The sequence below is a fragment of the Lactuca saligna genome, chromosome 9 (genome assembly GCF_052625555.1).
Source record: "Lactuca saligna cultivar CGN05327 chromosome 9, ASM5262555v1, whole genome shotgun sequence".
Lineage (NCBI taxonomy): Eukaryota > Viridiplantae > Streptophyta > Magnoliopsida > Asterales > Asteraceae > Lactuca > Lactuca saligna.
Genome location: NC_136425.1, coordinates 4,201,158 through 4,223,732, shown reverse-complemented (window position 1 = coordinate 4,223,732; position 22,575 = coordinate 4,201,158). Strand labels below are relative to the sequence as shown.

The following is a 22,575-nucleotide window of genomic DNA, read 5'->3' as shown; positions in this document are numbered from 1 at the left end:
GTAATTAGCCTAACCATATAAACTAATACAAAACATGAAACTTTGACAATTATCTTTTAAATTTGATAAGCATGATCATTACCACATCAAAAACAGGTTTATAAGTTTAAAAACAACTTAGGGTAATGATCCTAGTCCAATTCTGGCCAAAAAAAGAAAATCAAAAAACTGCATTCTGAAGCACCAACTCGGCGAGTGCAGGAGCTGGCTCGACGAGTCCACTAAAAGAAAAATATATGGCTTTATATGATATTGAGTCTAGAAAAAGGTGTATTGTAGTTGATCGTGCTTTTGAAGGAGATTAGGTCTGGGATTGGGCATCATGTCCTAATGCTAATAATGTTGAACATGATATTTTAGCAATTGAACAAGATGTAGACAATATCACTCTTGCATCGGGTCTGGATAAATGGTAATGCATCCTACAACCAGATGGATGCTTCATGGTTAGTGCACTGCGAAAGGTAATTGACCCTTATACCCCTATCTCCCCTAAAATTGTACAACTATAGTGGATAAAACAAATCCCAGTGAAAGTTCTATGTTTTATATGGAAAGCAGTCCAGAAAAAGATCCCATCTGCCATTACCTTGAGATCGAGGGGTGTTGAGATTGACATAATTTCATGTAACAGGTGTATTGATGGGGTTGACTATGTTGACCATATCTTAGTTGGATGCTCATTTGCACGTATGATTACATATTCAATTCTTAATTAGTGGGGAATACAGTAGCAAACGATGTTTCAAAGCTTGGATGACCTCCTAAACTTTGCTGCATCTCGAGGATACAGTCCAAAAATTAATAAGAGGTTCGCTCTAATCTGTTACGGGCTGTTATCGATCCTATGGAAGCATAGGAATGAGAGGCAATTTCAACATGTATTCACACATACAACTAAAATAAGGGATAATGTAAAATCATTAGTATTTTGTTTTGGCTTAAACACATGGGTGAAATGGGTAGTCGTAAGTGGGAGGATTGGATGCACTCTCCCTTTTGTTCCATGTGATGTTTTGTTTCTCCTTGTACTATGTTTTTCGTCTCCTCTAGCTTCTTGTTGGCTGGGAACATGAGAAGTTTTATAAATTTGCCGTTTAAAAAAAATAAATAAATAACAAAATTATACTGTAAAAGCATTATTATTTCATATTTAATGGCAATTAGTTAATTTTTAACAATATATATTTTGAATTCAATTTTCAACCTCAATAATTAAATTTAATTGTCTTTTAAATCATACAACAACCTACGAACCAAACGCTAATACGTTATTTTGAATATCATATAATCTTTTTATATTTTAACTAGTAATTTTATTCTTGCGCGAGGCACAGACGTTCGCCTAATATTACTATAATTTTGTAATTTTTTCAAAGACGTTACTTGATAAAAACACTAAAATATAACGTCATAATAAAATTAAGTTAAATTATATTTTTCTATTATATACAAAGAAAATTAAAGGTACACCGGGTATATTTTGTTAGCTTACTATTTGATTGAATTGCATATAGTTACACTTCATTTATATCACAAAATTTACTGATTAAATTTCTGCAGCAACACAGTAACTTCAAACCCCTATTATCAAACAAATGTCAAAATGTTATTTCTAATATAAAAGATATATAATCCGCCGCTTAATATTTTTATATGGTAAAACTAATTCTCCTGAAGAATACATTTATATATCTAGGAAATATAATATTGCTATGTATGATCCGTAGTATTCTACTAGAAATAACATTGTTGTCCGTTTGCTTTCTCATTCATTGTACGATGATAACTAAGTTTTATTATCAGTTGGATGTAACAATCTAAAAAAAATATTTCAGTATTTTATAACACTTCTAGTCCCTGGCTAACCAAATATAAAAAGAAAAAGACATGATAAATATGTGACATTGTCAAATCAAAAAACAAAATCATTGAGTTTTATATAGACAAATGCAGCATGCATAATTGTATTTTAATTAAGATAAAACAAACACAAACACAAACACAAGTGTTACTAAACAGTAATAAAACAAAACCAGCTATCAAATATATTTATTTTTCAATCAAAGATAGTGATTTTAGTTTGAGATTAGATTAAAAATGTGATCAGCTATATTTTGAGCATCCATGGCAGCTCCATATAGGCCTCGTCTTGCAAGCCCAACACAATAAAGGCCATTCTCTCCTTTCCAATGGTTTGGAAATATTAGTTTTGGTAGTCCATCTTTCTTTAAAAGACAATCATATCCCTGCATTTTTCAAAATCAAAAGATCTTATTTATTAATTTGTTATACTATCTTATTTTTACTTTTCCGATTAGAAATTTATAGTTTGAAAATTTTATTCAATTATAGCAATATTACAAAAAATATAGCCATTTTCACTACTATAGTTAAACAACTTAAAATACAAAGTCATAATTGTGTAGAGTTTTCTAAACCAAATCCCTTATCATGAAAAAAAAGTATAATTTTGTAATAAAAAATGCTACAAAAAAAAAAAAAAAAAAAAGAATTACATGATGTTTCTTACATTTAACCATTAAATATATGACTTTTAATTAAAATCGTTATAACTTTATAACTGTACTAAATATACGACTTTTAACTAAAGTTTAGTCAAACTTCATAAAAATATCAACAGCAATAAAGACATGATTAAGATGATTCACATTTTTTTTATAACAAATTGTTATGGCCTTAGTATTTTTGTCACCATTTGATTATTTATGTTAATTTACTGAATTAAAGATAAATAAACCTAACAAAATTGTAATGTTGTGAACTTATGATAAAGCTATAAATATGAAAATGACAAGTGACTAGTAACAAGTGAGTGGTCTTTTGTTGGGATATGAAATTGGAAAACCATTTACCTGAAGCCATAAATGGGTTGATCTTTTAAACCCAGTAGCAAACAAAATTACATCAAATTGATGGCATTTCCCATTCTCAAAAACAACCTCATTTCCTCCACCTTTTATGCTTTTTAAAGCAGGCAATACCTGTTTGAATCACTCTCAATCAATCATGCATGTTGTAACAACCACATACATAAGTATATAATATAACTTGTTAATTATGAAAATTAAGAAACCATACATATACATATATACATACCTGTATCTCACGAGACTTTATCTTTTTGAAGGTACCAACATTGATGACAGGGTATTTACCATCTCTTACTTTGAGAAAAAAAGGACCTTCTTTCGGCCTTTGGATCCCGTATTTTGTTAGATCTCCATACGTTAACTTACTCAGCAATACCAACAACGAATCCACCAAATATAGCGGTATGAACTTCAATAACATCAATCCAAGATTTACTGACCATCTTGATACGATATGAATCTACACCACCAACATATACGTACAATATAAAAACCATTATTGTACATAAAAATATAAATTGATGCACCAAATACAAATATAAAATTGCATGTATATTATAGTAAAAATTGTGACAGCTAAAATACATGTAACGGGTATTAACTTGAACCATGACGTGTGAAAATTATGTCATAGTATCAAATAACAATATTTATAGGAGGATAGAATATTAATACCGGTAAAGGTGATAAATTTGGACCATTGACCTAAAACGAGTTGATTTTAATTATTTCAACATGTTAAATACATAAAATAATAAAATTAACTAAAAATTAAACGGTCAGGTTGGATGTAAGTTGCTAGAGGAATATTGTATTTTATGCTTATAATCTCGTAAATCCGTTTAATAAAAGTTGGATGATAACCGTAATAATATACAAATTCAATTGGACAACCAACTGAAAAAGTCAACTTGAGCTAAATATATTATTATTACCATTATTATCAAGTTGTTATGTTATTTAATCGGATTTGACTATTACTAAACAAAAAAAAAGTCAACGCTCTGTATTTGCAACGAAAAACGAAAACTCTGCAAAAATGTTCAAACTAAAACACGCTTTTTACCTCACAAAATCAGTAAATATAAATAAAAGCTTATAATTACCGGACTTCGGACAACAATGGAGGTTTTTGCACCATGGTTAGCTAGATCAAGTGCAATTTCCATGCCGGAATTTCCAGCTCCGACTACCAAAACCTTCTTTTTTTCGTATACATCGCCGGATTTATATTCCGTTGAATGAATAACTTCACCTTTAAACTCACTCAACCCTTCCACCTCCGGTATAAAAACATCGCTGGTTTCTCCGGTAGCCACAACCAAAAACCTCCCCTCATAACATTGTACCTCTTCCTCCGCATTCTGACCACCAATTCTCTTCGCCTCCACATTCCATCTCTTTCTATCTTCGTCGTACTTCGCAAACTGCACGAGGTTCCCGAAGATAGGCTTAATATTGAAATGAGATGCGTAATCGTCCAAGTATTTCAAGAAATCGGCTCTGGAGACATAAGTCGGAAAAGTTTCAGGAAAAGGGAAGTGAGGAAGCTGACAGAACTTTTTGGCTAAATGGAGGTGAAGCCGATGGTATGACTTCTTGTTGAATAATGAAGCAATACAGTCTTCCCTTTCAAGGATTCTGTATGGAATTGAGAGTTGGTACAGGCAAGCGGCAGTGGCGAGGCCGGATGGACCAGCACCGACGATGATCACCACCGTTTCTTCAACCCGGCTGTTCATTTTCCTGCCGGCGATCGATGGGGATCTTGACTTTCTAACAAAAGCTTCTCACTCTCTGTCTGTATATATATATATATATATATATATATATATATATATATATATATATATATATATATATATATATATATATATATATATATATATATATATATATATATATATACTCACTTAAATAATAATTTATAAAAGTCGTTTACATTCATCTAGTCGTAGGAGGCGTGAATACTGAAGATGGCTTTTGAAACCAAGTTATTGACAGTCAGACACATTACGTCATTACGAGGCTACGATTACACGTTAAGCAACACAATTTTCTTACGCATCTAAATAAATAAATAAATATCTAATATTCAAATTATACTTGAAATAAAACAAAATTAAATAAATCAATATTTTATTATTACATTTCAATCATATATTAAATTAGAGTATATATCATTTATTTAATATGTACCATTAATTCTCAATTGTTTGCTGCACTCCTATGATTAGATGAATGTAAATGACTTTTATAAATTATTATTTAAGTGAGTATATATATATATATATATATATATATATATATATATATATATATATATATATATATATATATATTTATATATTATGCGAACTAAATTTTTTTTGATAACATACGAACCATTCGTCCGTAGTTGAAAAATTACATGTCCGCAATCATATGGAATGTAGAGGTAGTACGAATGCATGCATCAGCAAAATATATATATATATATATATATATATATTGCTTTTTTCTCTTTTATTTTATTATTTTTTTTATTATTTTTTTTAATATTTTGATGACTTTACTACATATTTGAAGATAGTTTTTTTAATTTTTTAATTTTTCTTTATATATATATATATATATATATATATATATATATATATATATATATATATATATATATATATATATATATATATATATATATATATATGATGTTTTTGAACTTAATGTCGGTTCAAAGTTTTAATGTTTAAACAATTGTAAAAGTTTTAAATAATAAAAATATCAGGTATCATGATATTTTTCATTTATACTATTTTTGAATCAATTTATTTTTGGATCATAAAATTTTAAATCAAATTATTTTGTATTATAATATTTTTGGATCATGTTATTTTTGAATCATATAATATTGATAGTAGGTGAGTAATGAGGTACGTCGTCGCTGCCAAACTTGATCGGAAACTAAGAAGAGGGTGCAGTCTAAGTTTTTTAAGATTAAGACAAGCCCCTCGTCATTAAATGTAGCATATCGTATAAAGAAAAGTTAAGGAATGAAGCAGGAGTCGATAATTGATTAAGGATGTGTCATCTAGGAAGAAAATGAAGGTTGGAATGGTGTGTCGGAGGAAGCATGAACGCAACCAAATGTTAATCTTCCTGAATTACATGAGTAGTGGGAATGGATAAGCTAACATGAGGAAGAATGTGGGTGGAAGGTTATGATTAAGTTAGATTATTTATATAATAAATATTAATATAAACAAAAAACGCACAATAAAACAAAATAAAGGTATAATAGTAATTTTAAATCAAAATTGTAATTAAATAAACTACATGATCCATTTACCCAAGAAACTAAAACAATAAGTTTTATCCTTATTAAAAAAGTGTTACGGACGAAACATGTAACTTTTTATAAAGTATAGGGATAGTTTATATAATTTTATAGAATTATAAATATATAAACAACAGACATTGTTCGTTAAGATAAATAAAAAAGAAAATGATGATATTATAATCATCGTTTCGTATGTGAACCATGTGATTCACGAGTATTTGACATTTTAACGAAAAGGAATATTTAGGGTTCGATTATATAATAGTTTTTATGTTATATTGGACTTAATAAATACGCTCCCTTTTTTATTAAAAGAAAATTTTGGTTGGATAAATACGTTATAATGAAAATATTCCTGTTAAAATACTTAAAAAGAGTTGTGTAATGAAAACCTCAAAGCATATGGATACATGAATTACCAATGAAGTAAAAAGATGAAGAATCTAATTATATTTTTTTTAGGGTTGTTGTTACTATAGAACAACAAATTTACGTGCAATGGTTTAAATGATCCATATTGATTATTTTTTTTTGCATTTTAAGGGCATGTGCTTCTGTTTTGCAGATTGGAAAAACCATTTTACCCATTTTAGTAGGTTTTCCTTCCTAGTCATTTGTCAAGTAAGCAGGTGATTGAACCCGTTGAGTCAATACTGAGTTGACTCAATGACACGCATGCATAGATTAATTATCACATTTAATTTCTACCAACATCCCACCAACCCTTACAGTCGATTGAATCGATGGATTAGGTCTGCGTATTAAATGAGGACACACCCATGTGGTGTTTGATGTAAAACAACCCTAAAACTTGTTTACCATTTTCGGCTAAACACTCATCAACAAGAACCCTTAAAAAGCAATAATGTCGGTTCTACCACCTTCACCTGACTTTTTAAATTCTGGTGAAGACATCAAGTATAATGTGCTTCATTCAATCTTCTGTGAATGTGGTCAGAAGATTGCAAATAACCAATCAGAAATGCAACGGTTGAAGGACCAGCTCAGACAAGACTATATCGTGTGCAGGATCGACTACATCAATCTACAGCACAAGCTGGATGACCATGATCAAAAGTTTAAAGTTGTTTGTGTTGCGATGAGTGGCATGATGGTGGGGATGCTAGTGTTGCTGGTGGTTGTGCTCAATTTCATTGTTAAGCTTCGGCGATGGGTGGATTTGAAGAAATGGTGGTTACAAAGCATATTAGTATGTAGATTTTTTTTTAAAAAAAATTATATATGTTTTTTTGGCGATATATGGAAAAGACCTGTCCATATGACAAACATTTTGTAAGTGAACTCCAATGATGAATGAAAGACTTGTCTTCATGGCATGCGTTTTCTAAGTTTCATGTTATTTGTTCATTGCGTATGATCCTATTTTCAAATTTTTTATCTAGAAAAAATTTCGTTGAAAGTGCATTAGAAGTGGGAAGAAGGAAAAAGTGAGGATGTTAGTGAACCAACGTGCCTTGCACAGTGAGGGTAATTTTGTCTTTTCCACGTACTAGCAATCAGTTAAAAGTTTCTTCTATACCTACTTGTTTCATTTTCGCACATTGTTTTCTCCTTCAAATACTCTAACTGTGAAGCTACATAATTAAGAACATGGGATGTGGATGTGGAAGTATGGCTATAATACGAACATCACGTACTAACAATAACCCAGGAAGGCCCTTTTATGCATGTCCCAAAAAGGTAATTTACCTTTTGTTTATTTGGATGTTAACCCTAGTTTCATAACATGTACTAATTCAAGAAAATAATTGGAATCAGGATGCTTGTTCAAGTGTTATAGCTTGGGTTGATGAAATTTAGTGCAACAATGAAGGTGTGATCATAATTGGGTTGTTTAGGTCGCACAAAAAGCTTCAATATGAGGTCTTTAAGTTGAAGGTGTACCTAATATGTAGTTAGGGTTTTTTTTGTGTGTTTAATTATGTACAAGTTGTAATGGTCATTTGGGTTAAATTATGAACAACTTGTAATGTACTTTGTTTTGGTTTGTATGCTTAACATGAATGGTTGTATGCTAAGGAATCGACACTAGGTCTGCATAGTCGCCATGGTTTATCTCGTTTATTGACAGTATCATTTTCGAGAGTCCACTCGCAATACCTGTCAATGGGTTTTTTTAGAGTACACCGGGTGAACACATCGTTTACAACACCTACAGGTTGCGAGCCTGCTAGTGTTCCACTAGGCTGTCTAGAATAGTCCATGGTTGTCATCCATACTCTGCTAGATGACGGGGCCATCGCTTGGGTCATCGTTTGGCTCATCGTTTTGGCTCATCTTTTTGGTTCATCACCTAGTTCATCACTTTGCACGATATTTTATCACTCATATATCATCGCTCATCATTCATATCATCTTTCATCACTCAACATTTATCTCATCTTTCATCGCTCATTTATCTCACCTCTAATCTACCTATGTTTTACCCAACACATTTTGTAGATATAAAATACATATACATTTTAAATCATTTAAGAACATGTATAAAACGTTTCATCCAACATAGACAGCAAGTATTCAGACAGTATACACAAATAACACGTAATTTATATAAAATATATACTTCATATCTATGTGTAAGATGAAAGTAACTATGCACTCACTTGGTAAGGTGGTGATTTCGAACTCAGACAACGTTTTGTTACTCTTAAAACAATTTCCTTCGACAAAACCTAGTATCAATACCTCTAAGGTTTAATCTAACGTTAACCGCGACTAATTAATAGTCTAGCTATTATTACTATTATATAAGTGTTAAACAACACTCTTATATAACTCATAATAATAGCCCAAATAATTATTTTAAGGTCCTAATAATGTTACTATAATTAATTAGAAGCTATATTAAAAATAGCGTAGGCGTAGCTCATTTACGGTGGGTTTTTATTAAAAAAAATCGTGCTTCGCTGGAGCAACGTTTCCGAGCCGAAAGCTTTTCTTCTCGAAGTTATCGAGCGCTCCGGGGCTTCCTTCTCGTGTTAGGGATGTTCCCCAGACTTGGGAGGGGTTTAAGGTGGTTAGAGAGAAGTTATAAAGAGAAAGAAAGGTTATGGTGTGAAGAAATTACGAATGATTCATCCTTTATTTATAGGGATTTTATCGTAGAGTAGCCCCTAAGCTTCGTCCGTATCTCCGCATACGAGCTCTGTTTTCTACGTTCTTTATATCCACGCGTTGGTATTTACGAGTACTACAACTTTCATTTAGACCTCGTCGGCTAATTTTCATTCTATCTTCGATTTACAAAACTGTATCAAATTTATCGCGTTCGAAGAGTAGGGACTAAGTTTCGTCCATATCTTTCACATACAAGCTCTGTTTTTGACTGTCTTTTTATCATTTAACTCCTATTAACGATATCTTCATTTATCGTTTAGATTATTTTGGCTAAAATCGACCAATCTAAAATTCAAATTTCGGGTTGTGCACTGTTATGCTAAATCTTAGAAAAATCATAACTTGCTCATACGAAGTCAGATTTGGACGTTATTTTTATGCACACTCTCGGTTTAATATATACTATGAATTTCGTTTAGATCGATAAGGCTAAAAAGTATTTTATCGTAAATTCATTTTTTACGATTCCCGGTGTCGTGCCAGTTTGGCCGTAAAACTTCGATGAGTCATAACTTTTTTGTTATAACTCGGATTTCAGCGTTTTTTATATGTACATAACCCTTGTGACATATACTATAACTTGGTCAAGATTATTTATTCTAAATTATCTTATATCAAAAATTTCATTTTTGATGCTCATTATCTTTAAATTGACTAGTCCGAATCTGCGAGTGTTACAAGCAGTGCCCGAGGTCGTTGGTCAGATGAGGTTGGATGAGTTGGACGCTAGGATTCCAGAGATCCTACATGATGAGGTTGCTACTATATTCCGGGCACAGTTGTCAGACATGTTTGGGTCTATCAAGACCATTATGGTGAAATATTTTGATGAGCGTTATGTGGCTCTTACTGAGACGACTGCCGCTACAGCCTCCATAGTTGTAGTAACCACTACTAGTGGGACCAGTCGGGATTTTCAGTATCGGGACTTCGATAACACGAAGCCCCCAACTTTTGATGGGATTCAGGACCCGATCATAACCATGAGGTGGCTATCTGATGTGGAGGGATGCTTCTTCACATGCTCATCTCCTGCTTACCAGAAGGTCAGGTGTGGTCTGAATCTGCTAAGGTCCAGAGCCAAGGGCTGGTGGAAGTTCATGACAGGGTCGTATACAGATGATCAAAGAGCTGTGGATACTTAGGAGCAGTTCAGGGAGATGTTTTGCGCTCGCTACATTCTATGGGTTGAGCACGAGTGGCTAGCACAGGTGTTCTTGCAGTTGAGACTTGGTGTGGATTCGGTGACGGAGATCACTCGTTTGCTCATTGAGAGGGTGTGACAACCCAAGTTGCCCCGTTACATTTCTCCGTTACCGTTAACAGAATATTCCACTGTTCAAAAGTTCCGTTAATGAGAAGTCGTCAAGTTTAATAAACATTTCAATTGTGTATGTTTATATGTCGTTAAGTCGTGATAAAAGCAAATAAAAATACATAACACATATTTCCATTTACTTGGAAAATATTAGTTTATTATCACGACCACTAGATCGGGTGCGATCAAAAGCCCCGTTTAACGGCAGTATCGGGTAAAATCCCACTGAGCCCTGACTCAAAACCCTATATAAGGGTGAGTGGAGTCTATTGGAGACTTTTTACACCCTCTCTTTATACTCTCTCTTTAGACCCCTTTTCGCCCCGAAACCGCAACCAAACGCTTCCAAATTGTAAGTCCGCTTACCCTAGCTTATCCTAAACATATTGATTCATGTTTATAGCCCAAAAACCATCCAAGAAGGCATGGAATAAGGAGTTTACAGCCCAAGAACACTCTAGGGCCGTAAACCCCTAAAATGGTGCCAAACATGCCTTTAAACTTGCCCTTAAGCTTGGAAACTAATTAGGGATCTAGCCTAGGAGTGTTTAAACGTCAAAACTCAATGAATTGGGGCATAAAAGTGAGTTTACGGCCCAAGCACATGCTTAGGCCGTAAACCCCTCAAAACCTTGCCTAAATGCTTCCAAAACACTCCCAAACCACACTAGGGCTTAACACATAAATTAAGGGCTTATTCCTTTGGGTTTAGATCACTTAAACACATCAAAATGAAGGATAAAAATGAGTTTACGGCCCAAGTCTATACCAAGGCCGTAAACTCCCCAAACCAAGCCAAAATGTTGGTTTTTGTCCCCCAAATGACCTTAGACATTTAACATAAAATACTAGGAAGGATTTAAGGGCTTAAACACAAGAAATGGAGGGATTAAAAGGAGTTTACGGCCCAAGCATTTGTCTAGGCCGTAAACTCCCCAAAACACATCCAAATGATAGATTTAATCCTCCAAAATAGCATCACACTTCATTAGAAATCACTAGAAAGGCATTAGGGGGCTTTAAACTTCACAAAACTCTAAGGATGAGAGTTTACGGCCGTAAAATCCCTTAGGAGTGGTTCCTTGGCCGTAAACTCATAGAAAATACCCTTAGAAGCCTCAAACCCACTCATGCCTTTGAGGAAAAGTGCTTAGAATAATTCAATGAACAAGTAGAAGCCTTAAAACACCCTAGAACCCATCACCATGAGTTTACGGCCGTAAACTCATGGTGAGAAGTCCCTGGGCCGTAAACTATGTAGTAAGGGGGTATTCTTGGGTAGTAAACTCCATTCCTTAGCCATTCACACCCTTAAACGCTACCCGGGACACCCAAACACTTAGCCAAAGTGTTTTCCGCTCCTGTGAGCGCGTATATTTATTTAATTAGTATTAAATGTGCTAATTACATGTAAACATATGTTATCATATGTTAAATAGGTCATTGTGTGTGTTCAAGTCCTTGCGTGACACCGAACGCCCAAACGACACCTTCGTCGGACCTACTTACACCAGGTGAGTTTATACCCCTGAATGAACCTTTTAATGTTTTTAAATGTTTTATAGGGGGGAATACAAGTTAAACATGCCAGTTATCATGTCTGTCACATGTGATTGATAACCCGCATGCACAAGATTTTACCACTTTACACTGTTTTACCGAGTGGGACACTATAATGATTTTTACTTATTTCATACCTTTTACTTATACTGATTTATCCAAATTCATTCTAAATTGGTTTATGAAAGATCCTCTAAGGTTTTTAAACATATTTTACAAAAGAATAAAATTTGTGAATTTCTCTGTACATAAAGGCTTTTCATTAAAGATTTCCCTTTTAGACGTATACTTTTACTTGTTAAATACTGCTGCTTCACTTATACTTATTTTATACTCCGACTCGGTAACGCTTTCACTTATACTTGTAGTCGCGTAGACCTGATGATGCTTATACTTATTCACGCTCTTACTTAGTGATACGATTCTTCTTCACTTATACTTGATAACGACTTTACTTCACTTATACTTGATAGACGTTCTTACTTCACTTATTGTCGTCTCTGCTTCGTGATACACTTATACTTGGTACACTTATACTTCACGATTCGATTATCCCACCCTATACACTTATACTTCACGACTCGGATGTTCCACTGTACACTTATACTTCACGACTTGGATGTTCCACTGTACACTTATACTTCACAACTCGGATGTTCCACTGTACACTTATACTTCACAACTCGGATGTTCCACTGTACACTTATACTTCCCCGTATGATACCACTTGATACACACTAAAGCGTAGTTAGATGTATGTTTATGCTTGTATAGATGCATATAAATAATGATTGAAGGACTTAGGAAGGCTTGTCCGCCCTATTTCCTTTTCTTCGTTGAGATGTGGTCTGGTGGGATCGGATGTCCATCTGAAGGTCGTTCGATTCATTAGTTATATATTATGTACACGAGCATAGACATACGAGTTTTCTTCAGTCAATTCAGTTAAGAGTCTATACCTCTAGATTATCACTTACATTAGAAACCCACTACCCATTATTTTGAAAGTCATTACCCACTATTTGGGATGCATCTTCGGGACACGGCCTTTTCCGTCGTCTAGTTGGTAACCAGAGTCTCCTGTAGGGAGAGCGGACATTGTGTGTATAGATCTATACGGGATTGACACCCCCGCACCCTGACTGCTAGCTACAGTCCACGGCACACCAAGCCAAGGGGTGACAAATGTCACATTATATAGACGCTTGTAGGGCGTCTGGTACTTTAGTGTCGGTTAGTATGGTTACGAGTATCCTTGGTTACCTTATAATTCATGGCCTTAAGGTAACAGTATTTCATCAGAAATCTACACTGTATGCTGGTAATTCATTTTCAGAGTCACACTGTTATCTCTGTTTGACCTTACAAGATGTATCTTTCATTTGATGCTGTCTGGGGTCTGTACCCATTGTATTCACAGAATCCACTGTATTCACGGTATTCACTGCGTTCACCGTTCTAGACCTTGCTAGACGTATCTTTCATTAGATATTATCTACGGTCTGTATTCACTATTTAGACCCTACTAGTTGTACCCTTCATTTGGTACCTTCTGGGGTCTGTGTCTCCACTTGTTAGACTGAACCAGGCGTGTCGTTTGTTTGATACTTTCCTGGAGTCTATGGTTCTTTGCCTTAGTCAGCAGTCCTCACTGTTGAGGCATATGATATTCCCTGATGTCGTTGCTTTCCTCAATAATCAAATTCAGTATTTTGATAATGATAGCAATTTAGGGAAAACTACTTTTTACCCCACATCACTGACCAGTCTTGGTAGAAGGCTGCTTTTATTAAAGAAAATATAGGATTTTCTGGAAAGGACTCTAATACACTGAAGTCTCTTAAACTATTACTTTCTTAAGTTATTTGAATGAAATGTCACTAAATGCTTATGAACTCACCAGCATTTGTAAAAATGTTGATACTCGCTTTTCAAATAACTTGTATTCTCAGGTTAGCATTAGACAGGTACATCCCCAGAGCTGTTGATGAAGATAGCTTAGTACCACGCTGTATTTATTTTATTACTTGTATTACTTTAAATTGTTGTAATGTAACCTTGTAAAACTATTACTATTAATGCAATGTTTTGTTGTACTTTGATTACTATAATGCATGTGTTGTGATACTTGACATGACGTCATCCACCGCAGAACGTTTCCGCCGTTCCGGTTTTGGGGTGTGACAGAGGGCGATGTTTTGCCCGAAGTTTACTTCTGAGCAGGCTCAGATGACACATTATATGAGCATGCTCAAGACCGACATCCGTCAGTTTGTTGCCATCCAGCGTTGTGATCAATTTTTGGAATTACAGGAAGCCGCTAGGCGGCGTGAGCTGGAGATTGAGTTACAGCTGCGGGAGTAGAGGCAGTCCCCGACACAGTCGCAGCCTGTGCCAAAGTGGTTCAAGATCGCTGATTCTAGGTCTGGGGGCCAGCGTGGCCACACTTGTGGGAAGTTCGGGAAGGGTCATTCGGGAGTTTATAGATCTGGTAGTGCGTGCTGTAAATGCGGAAAGGAGGGTCACTTTGCGAGGGATTATCGCCAGCCAGGCCTAGTTCAGGATATGAGGATCTACTATCATTGCGATTAGGTTGGTCACGTGAAGACCAACTGTCCATTGCTCGCTGCCAAGCCGACGTAGGCTCCAACGGAAGCTACACTGAGGATTACTCACGGGAGTCAGGGTAGAGCAGAGCCTCCGAAGACTCGGGGACATGCCTTTCAACTTACAGTTGAGGAGGCCATGACAGCACCATAAGTGGTTGTTGGTATATTTCTATCCCTGATCTTGTTGATTTTATTTGTTTCATGCTTATATGTTTGTACACATGATTAGGTACATTTTTAGTGAACTCCTTACCTGCTTTGGTATTATTTGACTTGGGGACAAGTCGGTCGTTTGTCTCTTGGTCGTTCAGTAGGGAGTTTAGTTTGCCTATAGGATAGCTAGAGTGTCTGTTGCGAGTTTCTATCGCTAAAGAACACAAGATTTCTGCTTCTTCAGTCTATCGGGGTTGCATTCTGGAGATCGTAGGGGTATCCTTCCAAATAGACTTGATTCCGATTCCCATAGGGGATGTATGTGTGATTGTAGGTATGGACTGGTTGAGTCGCTTCGGTTCCATGATCGACTGCGAGGATCAACGGGTGGTAGTTCAAACTCCAACTAGGGGGTAACTTGTTATCTACGGCGAGGGCACCAGATTGGGTTTAGGTTTTTACTCAATTGCCAGGGTTCGGCAGTTTATTCAGCACGGGTGTGCAGGTTACTTAGCGTATGTGGTGGATACGCCCGTCAGGGATTAGGTTTCGGTTTCGGATGTTCCGGTTGTTAGAGAGTTCGTTGATGTGTTTCCGGAGGAGTTATCCGGAGTACCTCTGGAAAGGCAGGTCGAGTTCAGGATCGACCTAGTGCCAGGTGCAGCCCCTATCGCCAAGGCATCGTATCGATTGGCACCACCCAAGATATATGAGCTATCATATAACCTATAGGAACTGCTGGGAGAGCAGTTCATTTGTCCGAGTAGTTTTCCGTGGGGAGCGCTGATACTCTTCGTCAGGAAGAAGGATGGTTCACACCGGATGTGCATTGACTACCGGGAGTTGAACAAGTTAACGGGGAAGAACCGTTATCCACTCCCAAGGATAGATGATCTTTTCGATCAGTTGCAGGGAGCATCTTGGTTGTCCAAGATAGACTTGAGGTCCGAATACAATCATGTCAGGGTTAGGGAGGAGGACGTGGAGAAGACCGTGTTCCAGACTCGTTATGGGTAGTACGAGTTCATGGTGATGCCGTTTGGGCTCACCAACGTGCCAACAGTGTTTATTAACCTGATGAATCAGGTGTGCAGTTCGATGCTCGACCCCTCGGTCATTGTATTTATAGACGACATCTTGGTGTACTCCAAGACCAGAGAGCAGGACAAAGAGCACCTCCATGAGCTATTGGGAGTTTCGAGACTAGAACGGCTGTATGCCAAGTTCTTAAAGTGCGAGTTTCGGTTATGAGAGGTTTAGTTCCTTGGACACCTCGTTAATCAGGAGGGGATTTTGGTCAACCCGACCAAGATTGAGGCGGTTATGCAGTGGGAGGTTCCGAAATCTCCCTTGGATATTAGGAGCTTTTTGGGATTAGCAGGATACTACTGGAGATTCATACATGATTTTTCCAAGATTATGGTACCCCTCACTCTTCTGACGAGGAAGAGGGTGTTTTCTAGTGGGTCCCTGAGCAGCAGGCTGCATTCGAGACTTTGAGATAGCCATTCTGCGAGGCGCCACTGTTGACACTCCCTGAGGGAGTCGAGGATTTTGTGGTGTTTTGTGATGCATTGATCAGCAGATTGGGAACAATCCTCATGCAGAGGGGACAGTTGATAGCCTATGCTTTGCAGCAGTTGAAGTCGCACGAGATCTGGGAGCGGTGGTATTCGCTCTCAAGAATTGGAGATATTATCTCTATGGGTTCGCTGTACCATACACACGAACCACAAGATTATGAGAAACATCATGGATCAGTCAAACCTGAACATGAGACAGCGCAGGTGGCTGGACATAGTCAAGGATTATGACTACGAGATCCTTTACCATCCTGGTAAAGCGAATGTGGTTGTGAACGCCCTGAGCCACAAGTAGTTGGGTCTTCTGTTCCAGCTGCATGTATGAGGATATCTATGGATTCTCCACTCATGAGCTCTATTAGGGAAGCTTAGGCTGAGGGTATACGACAGGAGAATTGGAATCTTGAGAGGATCAAGGGTGAGGACACCTGATTTGTGCAGGATAGTCGTGAATTGTTAACCCGTTGGGGTCGGGTCTGGGTTCCGATGTCTAGTGGGGTCAGACAGATTGTTTTTGATGAGGCTCATAAGTCTTGTTTCTCTATTCACATGGGGGCCACCAAGATGTACCAGGATTTGCACCTGAATTACTGGTGGTCATGCATGAGAGGGACATCGCATGGTACGTTGAGAGGTTCTTGACCTGTCGGATCGTAAAGGCCGAGCATTAGAGGCCGCATGGCAAGCTGCAGCCTATGGAGATCCCCATGTATAAATGGGAGCATATCACGATGGATTTTATCACAAAGCTACCAAAGACGGAAAGGGGTTCGACGCTATTTGGGTTATCGTGGATCAATTGACCAAGAGCGCCCATTTTCTAGCGATACAGGAGAGTTCGTTGGCCGAGAAGTTGGTCGGCATATATATCCACAAGATTGTTGCTCGTCACGGGGTACCGATCTCTATTGTCTCAAAATGTGATGTTCGATTCACCTCCTGTTTCTGGTAGAAGTGCCACGAGGAATTGGGAACGCGTCTACATTTCAGTATAGCTTATCATCCGCAGACAGACGACCAAAGTGAACAAGCCATACAGACCCTCGAGGATATGTTGAGAGCCTGCGTTATTGATTTTGGTGGGAGTTGGGACTCCTACTTACCGCTTGCAGAGTTCTCCTACAACAGCTTTCATTCCAGTATTGGTGCTCCACCATTTGAGCTGTTGTATGGACGGAGATGTTTGTGACATCCCCAAAATCTCGACCAGAAAAGACCGATTTTCATTTATGCTTTTAAAATAATTTCAGAGTAAATCCTTTTGATTTTAAAGAGTTGCGGAATTTGTTCCCAAAAACAAAACATGATAAAACAATGTTTACCAAAGCATTTCATAAAAAAAATGTATTTTCATTATATAATCAAAACTCGGGGTGTCATGTTCCGATACAGACCAATAAGCATAAACGATAACATTACAAGTCATTCAAAAAATATATACATATACAGACTTATAAACAAAACAACTTGATGGTTCATCCATCTTATGCCCTTGCGCCACTTCCTGTAATACAAATAAAACTGAGTGGGTCAGGCTTGGGAGCCTGGTGAGCATATAGGATTTTCAACCCACAATAAATAATCACATTTAATTTTCACCAACCAAAAATAGCCCAATTACCCATTCCCGTTATTCTCACTTTATGTCCCTAAGACAACTAACAGAAGGGACCAAGTCTAAGAATATTTCATCGGGGCGACAACACATGCTTCGGGGGTACCTCAGCAATATAAGTCAAATAAGGCAACCATGAGGGGGATGGAATACAGCGAATGAACACCCAAGTTCATTAACACCTACAGGTTATGAGCCTGCTAGCGTTCCACCAGACTGTCTAGAAAATTATGTGGTCGTCATCTAAATTCCGCTAGATGACTGGATCAAAACAACATTGAGGCCTCTCATCTGTTTATTACACACCAACTATCTACCCATGTTCTACCCAACATATTAGTAGATAAAACATACATGTTTATACATAGTTTCAAAACCCGTATAGCATGCTCAATCAATACATTTTCCACATAACAGATGAGGCACACACACATAACACTAATTTCATATGGAAATAATCAGATCTGTAAGATAGAAGAAAGTGAATATACATTCACACATATAACAACAAAATATACACATAACACGTATCTCGTATAAAATACTTCATAATTATGCGTTAGAAGAAAGTAACAACACACTCACACATATAAACAACAATATACTTAATACACTCAAACCATACTTGTATTATTATTGTGTTTATGAAAGGTAGTATACACTCACACATATAAACAACAATATATTTAATACACTCAAACCATACTTGTATTATTATCGTGTTTATGAAAGGTAGTATACACTCACTTGATCAGAAGATGATGGAACAACACTACGACTTGCAAAAGTAGTAATCCTCAACAGATCTGGAAGATCTTCACAAAAATCGAACTTCTCGCGAGCAGAGCTTCGGCTCGGGAACCGCACTTCTTGGGATCTTCGAGATCTCGGGACTTGCTTCGGGACTCGGGAATATTACCGGGGCTTTGGGGTACTTCTGGCACGCAAATCGATGCAAAACGGGAGAGAGAAGGGAGAAAAATAGCAAAAGAGTCGGCTGCGCTCGCATCCTATTTATAGGAGGCTAAGGCCTCGCAGTACGCGGGGCGTACTGCTCCGAAACGTAAGCGCATGCATCATCCGAAGTCCTTGAGTGCGAGTGTCGACATACCTTGGGTACGCAGGGCGTACTTCGGATGAGTCCGGTGACTCCTCTTCGGATAAGGCCGGAATTAAAGATTAAATTTAAATACAAATTATTTAATAAACTTCGGAAATTCATATCTTCCTCATACGAACTCCGTTTTCGACATTCTTTATATCCACGCGAAGGTGAGACTATGGTCTACAACTTTCGTTTAGACTCCGTCGGCTAGTTTTGACTTTATTTTTATTATTTATTTTTAATAGGTCGGGACAGAAAATTTCGTTATAAATTCATAACTTCTTCGTTTGACATCCGTTCTCGCCTAACTTTTTATCGCTTTGATACCAACAACGAGATCGTCTATTCTTGTTTAGATCACTAAGGCTAAATATCGCTCTAACGTAAATTTCACTTTTTACGTCATTCAGTGTTGCCGGTTCTATCGCGAAACTTCGACAGGTTATAACTTCTTCGTTATAACTCGGATTTCGGCATTCTTTATATCTTCGGAAACCTCGTTTCAACTACTACAACATTATCCAAAGATATCAAGTTTATTTTACACTTAAATTTTTACGCTTAATTGTTATTCTTAATTAATCAAACCACATAATTAAGCAATTAAGCACAAAACACATAATACTCAAACAATACACTCTTATTATTTCAAAACGGGTTACAAAGGTTAACCTTGACTATTTCATTACTAAAAATGGCAAGCCCGAAAACACAGGCGTTACAATGTCGTACCCCAGTCTGTTAGGGTGAGGTCGGTCACAGGATGGTGGGCCGGACTGAGGTAGTTCTACAGACTACCGAGAAGATTCAGCAGATCAGACAGTGGTTGTAGACCGCTCAGAGTCGGCAGAAGAGTTACGTCGATCGACGTCGATGTGAGTTGGAGTTTCACGTTGGTGACATGGTACTACTGAAGGTCTCACCTTGGAAGGGTGTGATTCATTTCAGGAAGAGGGGGAATTTGGGTCCCTAATACATTGGACCCTTTAGGGTTATTTCCAGGCTTGGCAAGGTGGCATATAGACTGGACCTCCCTGAGGAGCTCAGTCAAATTTACAACACTTTTCACGTCTCGCAATTGCAGAAGTGCATACTAGATGAGGAGGCAGTAGTGTCATTAGATGGCATTCAGGTCGATGAGCGCCTGAATTACGTGGAGAGGCCAGTGGCCGTTCTAGAGAGGAAAGTGAAGCTTCTACGGAACAAGGAGGTACCTTTGGTAAAAGTACAATTGGATCAACAGAGAGGATCAGAGTGGACTTGGGAGCCAGAAGCTGAGATGCGGGAGCATTACCCGGATCTATTTGCTACAGTAGACTTCGTGGACGAAGTCTAGTTCAAGTGGAGGATAATTGTAACATCCCGAATCCCATGTATAAATTTTAAAGATTTTATATTCATAATTATAGACCTACTTGACAAGTTGGCTTCCCCAACTTGTCGTGTAGAGACTGATCAGGCCGCGTAGTTTATGAAACCTACTCGATGAGTTGGAGGACCCCAACTCGACGAGTAGAGGTTGTGCATGAAAACCCTAATTTTTAGGGTTTTCACCCTATTTAAAGGACCTTAAGTCCTTCTTACCAGCTTTTCATGTCCAGAAGCAAACCCTAATCGAGCTAACCCCTATTTTGAGTGTGTATGAGGCTAAAAGTGTATGTTTGGTGCATTTCTTGAAAAGACTTGAAGATTTAGAAGCTTGGAATGAGAAGGGGATTGTAGATCTAGCATCTACATGGTTTTGGCATTCATTTGAAGGTAAAAAGTCATTACCTTGATCATTTTCTTGTTAGATCTCTTCATCCAAAAGTTTAGGGTCATTTCTAGCTTATTCTTGAAGTATTTCTGGTTTTGAGCTTGATTTGAAGCTGTAACTTCAGATCTGGACTCCTCTAGGCCCTCATGGACATAAACCCTCAAGCTTTATGAATCTTTGGCACTTCTCTATGCCCTAAACCTCTTCCTAAGGCTAGTTTTAGTGTTTTACTTCCTTTGAAGCCTTGCATGCACGTAAAGTTGGCAACTTTACATGCTAACTACACCCTAGGAGGTTACATCTACAGTTTGGAGCCTTGGTTTCGCTTAAAAAGTGTTTGAATGAAAAAAGGACTGGAGGAACTCGACAAGTTAGATGAGGGTTTCCTGCTTTCTGGATTCTGCATGAACTCGGCGAGTTAGTGAGATAACTCGACGAGTTGGTTAGGGTTTTTTTCCTGATATATTGGATGTTGCATGGACTTGATGAGTTACTTGGTAACTCGGCAAGTTGACTGGGGTTTTCGTGATTTTCTGAGTGTTGAAGGAACTCGATGAGTCTGTAAGTTGCACTCGACGGGTTGGGTCAACATGGACTGTTGACCTTGTCCGTTGACTTTGACTTTGACCAAGAGTTGACTTCTGAGGGTATTTTGAATTTTTGGAATTGGATCAATGATGGTTGTAAGTGTTGGTGTTTGGACCCGTGTTTCGAGAGTTTGATCTTTTCAGTTTCGTTCGACATCGTGAGGTGAGTTTTCATCACTATACTGACAGGGTCGAAGTCACCAATGTCGACCCTTTTTGGATTGTTATCCCGGTTATTGCATGATGATACGCTTAGTGACCGGTTAGGTCGATATCTTGGTATATAAGATGATGTTATGTTAGTGACCTGTTAGGTCGGTATCCTGGTATATAGGATGATACTATGATTAGTGATATGTTAGATCAGTTTGACTGTTTGTATATGTTATCAATTGATATATATATATATATATATATATATGTATGTATATATGTGCGAGTGTGTGTGCGTGTGTGTGTGTGTGTTGATTGTATGTTGGGGTTTGGTTGAGGTGGACCTGCTTTGTGTTGTAAGCCAACATACCTAGGGCGGCCCAGATAGACTGCAAGCCCAATGGGGCATATTAGTCAGTCTGAAGGCCCGGAGAACAGTCCAAACAGGATGAAGGCCCGGTAGGGTGGACCAGACATGTTGAAAGTTCTGAGAGTGGGCCGGATAGACTGAAGGCCCGGTGAGGTCGGTCCAGTGATACTGTAGACTCTATATGCATATTGTTTGTTATGATATGGTTATGGTTTGTATGACGTTGGTATTTTGGGGGAACTCACTAAACTTCGGGCATACAGTTTTGGATTTTGTTTCAGGTACTTCGGATGATCGCGGGAAGGCGAATGTGTGATCGTGCACTTCCTCACGTTTTATGATTTTGATTTTTGGGATACTCTGAAATGAAATTATTTTGAAAACATTTTGAAATAATTAATGATTTTTTGATGTTGAA

General features: G+C 37.3%; 1 protein-coding gene across 1 annotated transcript; it reads right to left on the bottom strand.

Moving 5' to 3' along the window:
• Positions 1 to 1,915: 1,915 nt before the first annotated feature.
• LOC145018413 (putative indole-3-pyruvate monooxygenase YUCCA10) lies at positions 1,916 to 4,688 on the bottom strand. Its single transcript, XM_078976303.1, has 4 exons — positions 4,001 to 4,688; positions 3,121 to 3,354; positions 2,877 to 3,005; positions 1,916 to 2,249 (listed from the first exon to the last, which is right to left on the bottom strand). Exons 1-4 carry the CDS (start codon positions 4,634 to 4,636, stop codon positions 2,079 to 2,081), a joined length of 1,170 nt encoding a protein of 389 aa, XP_078832429.1. The 5' UTR covers positions 4,637 to 4,688; the 3' UTR covers positions 1,916 to 2,078.
• Between the last annotated feature and the right edge of the window lie 17,887 nt (positions 4,689 to 22,575).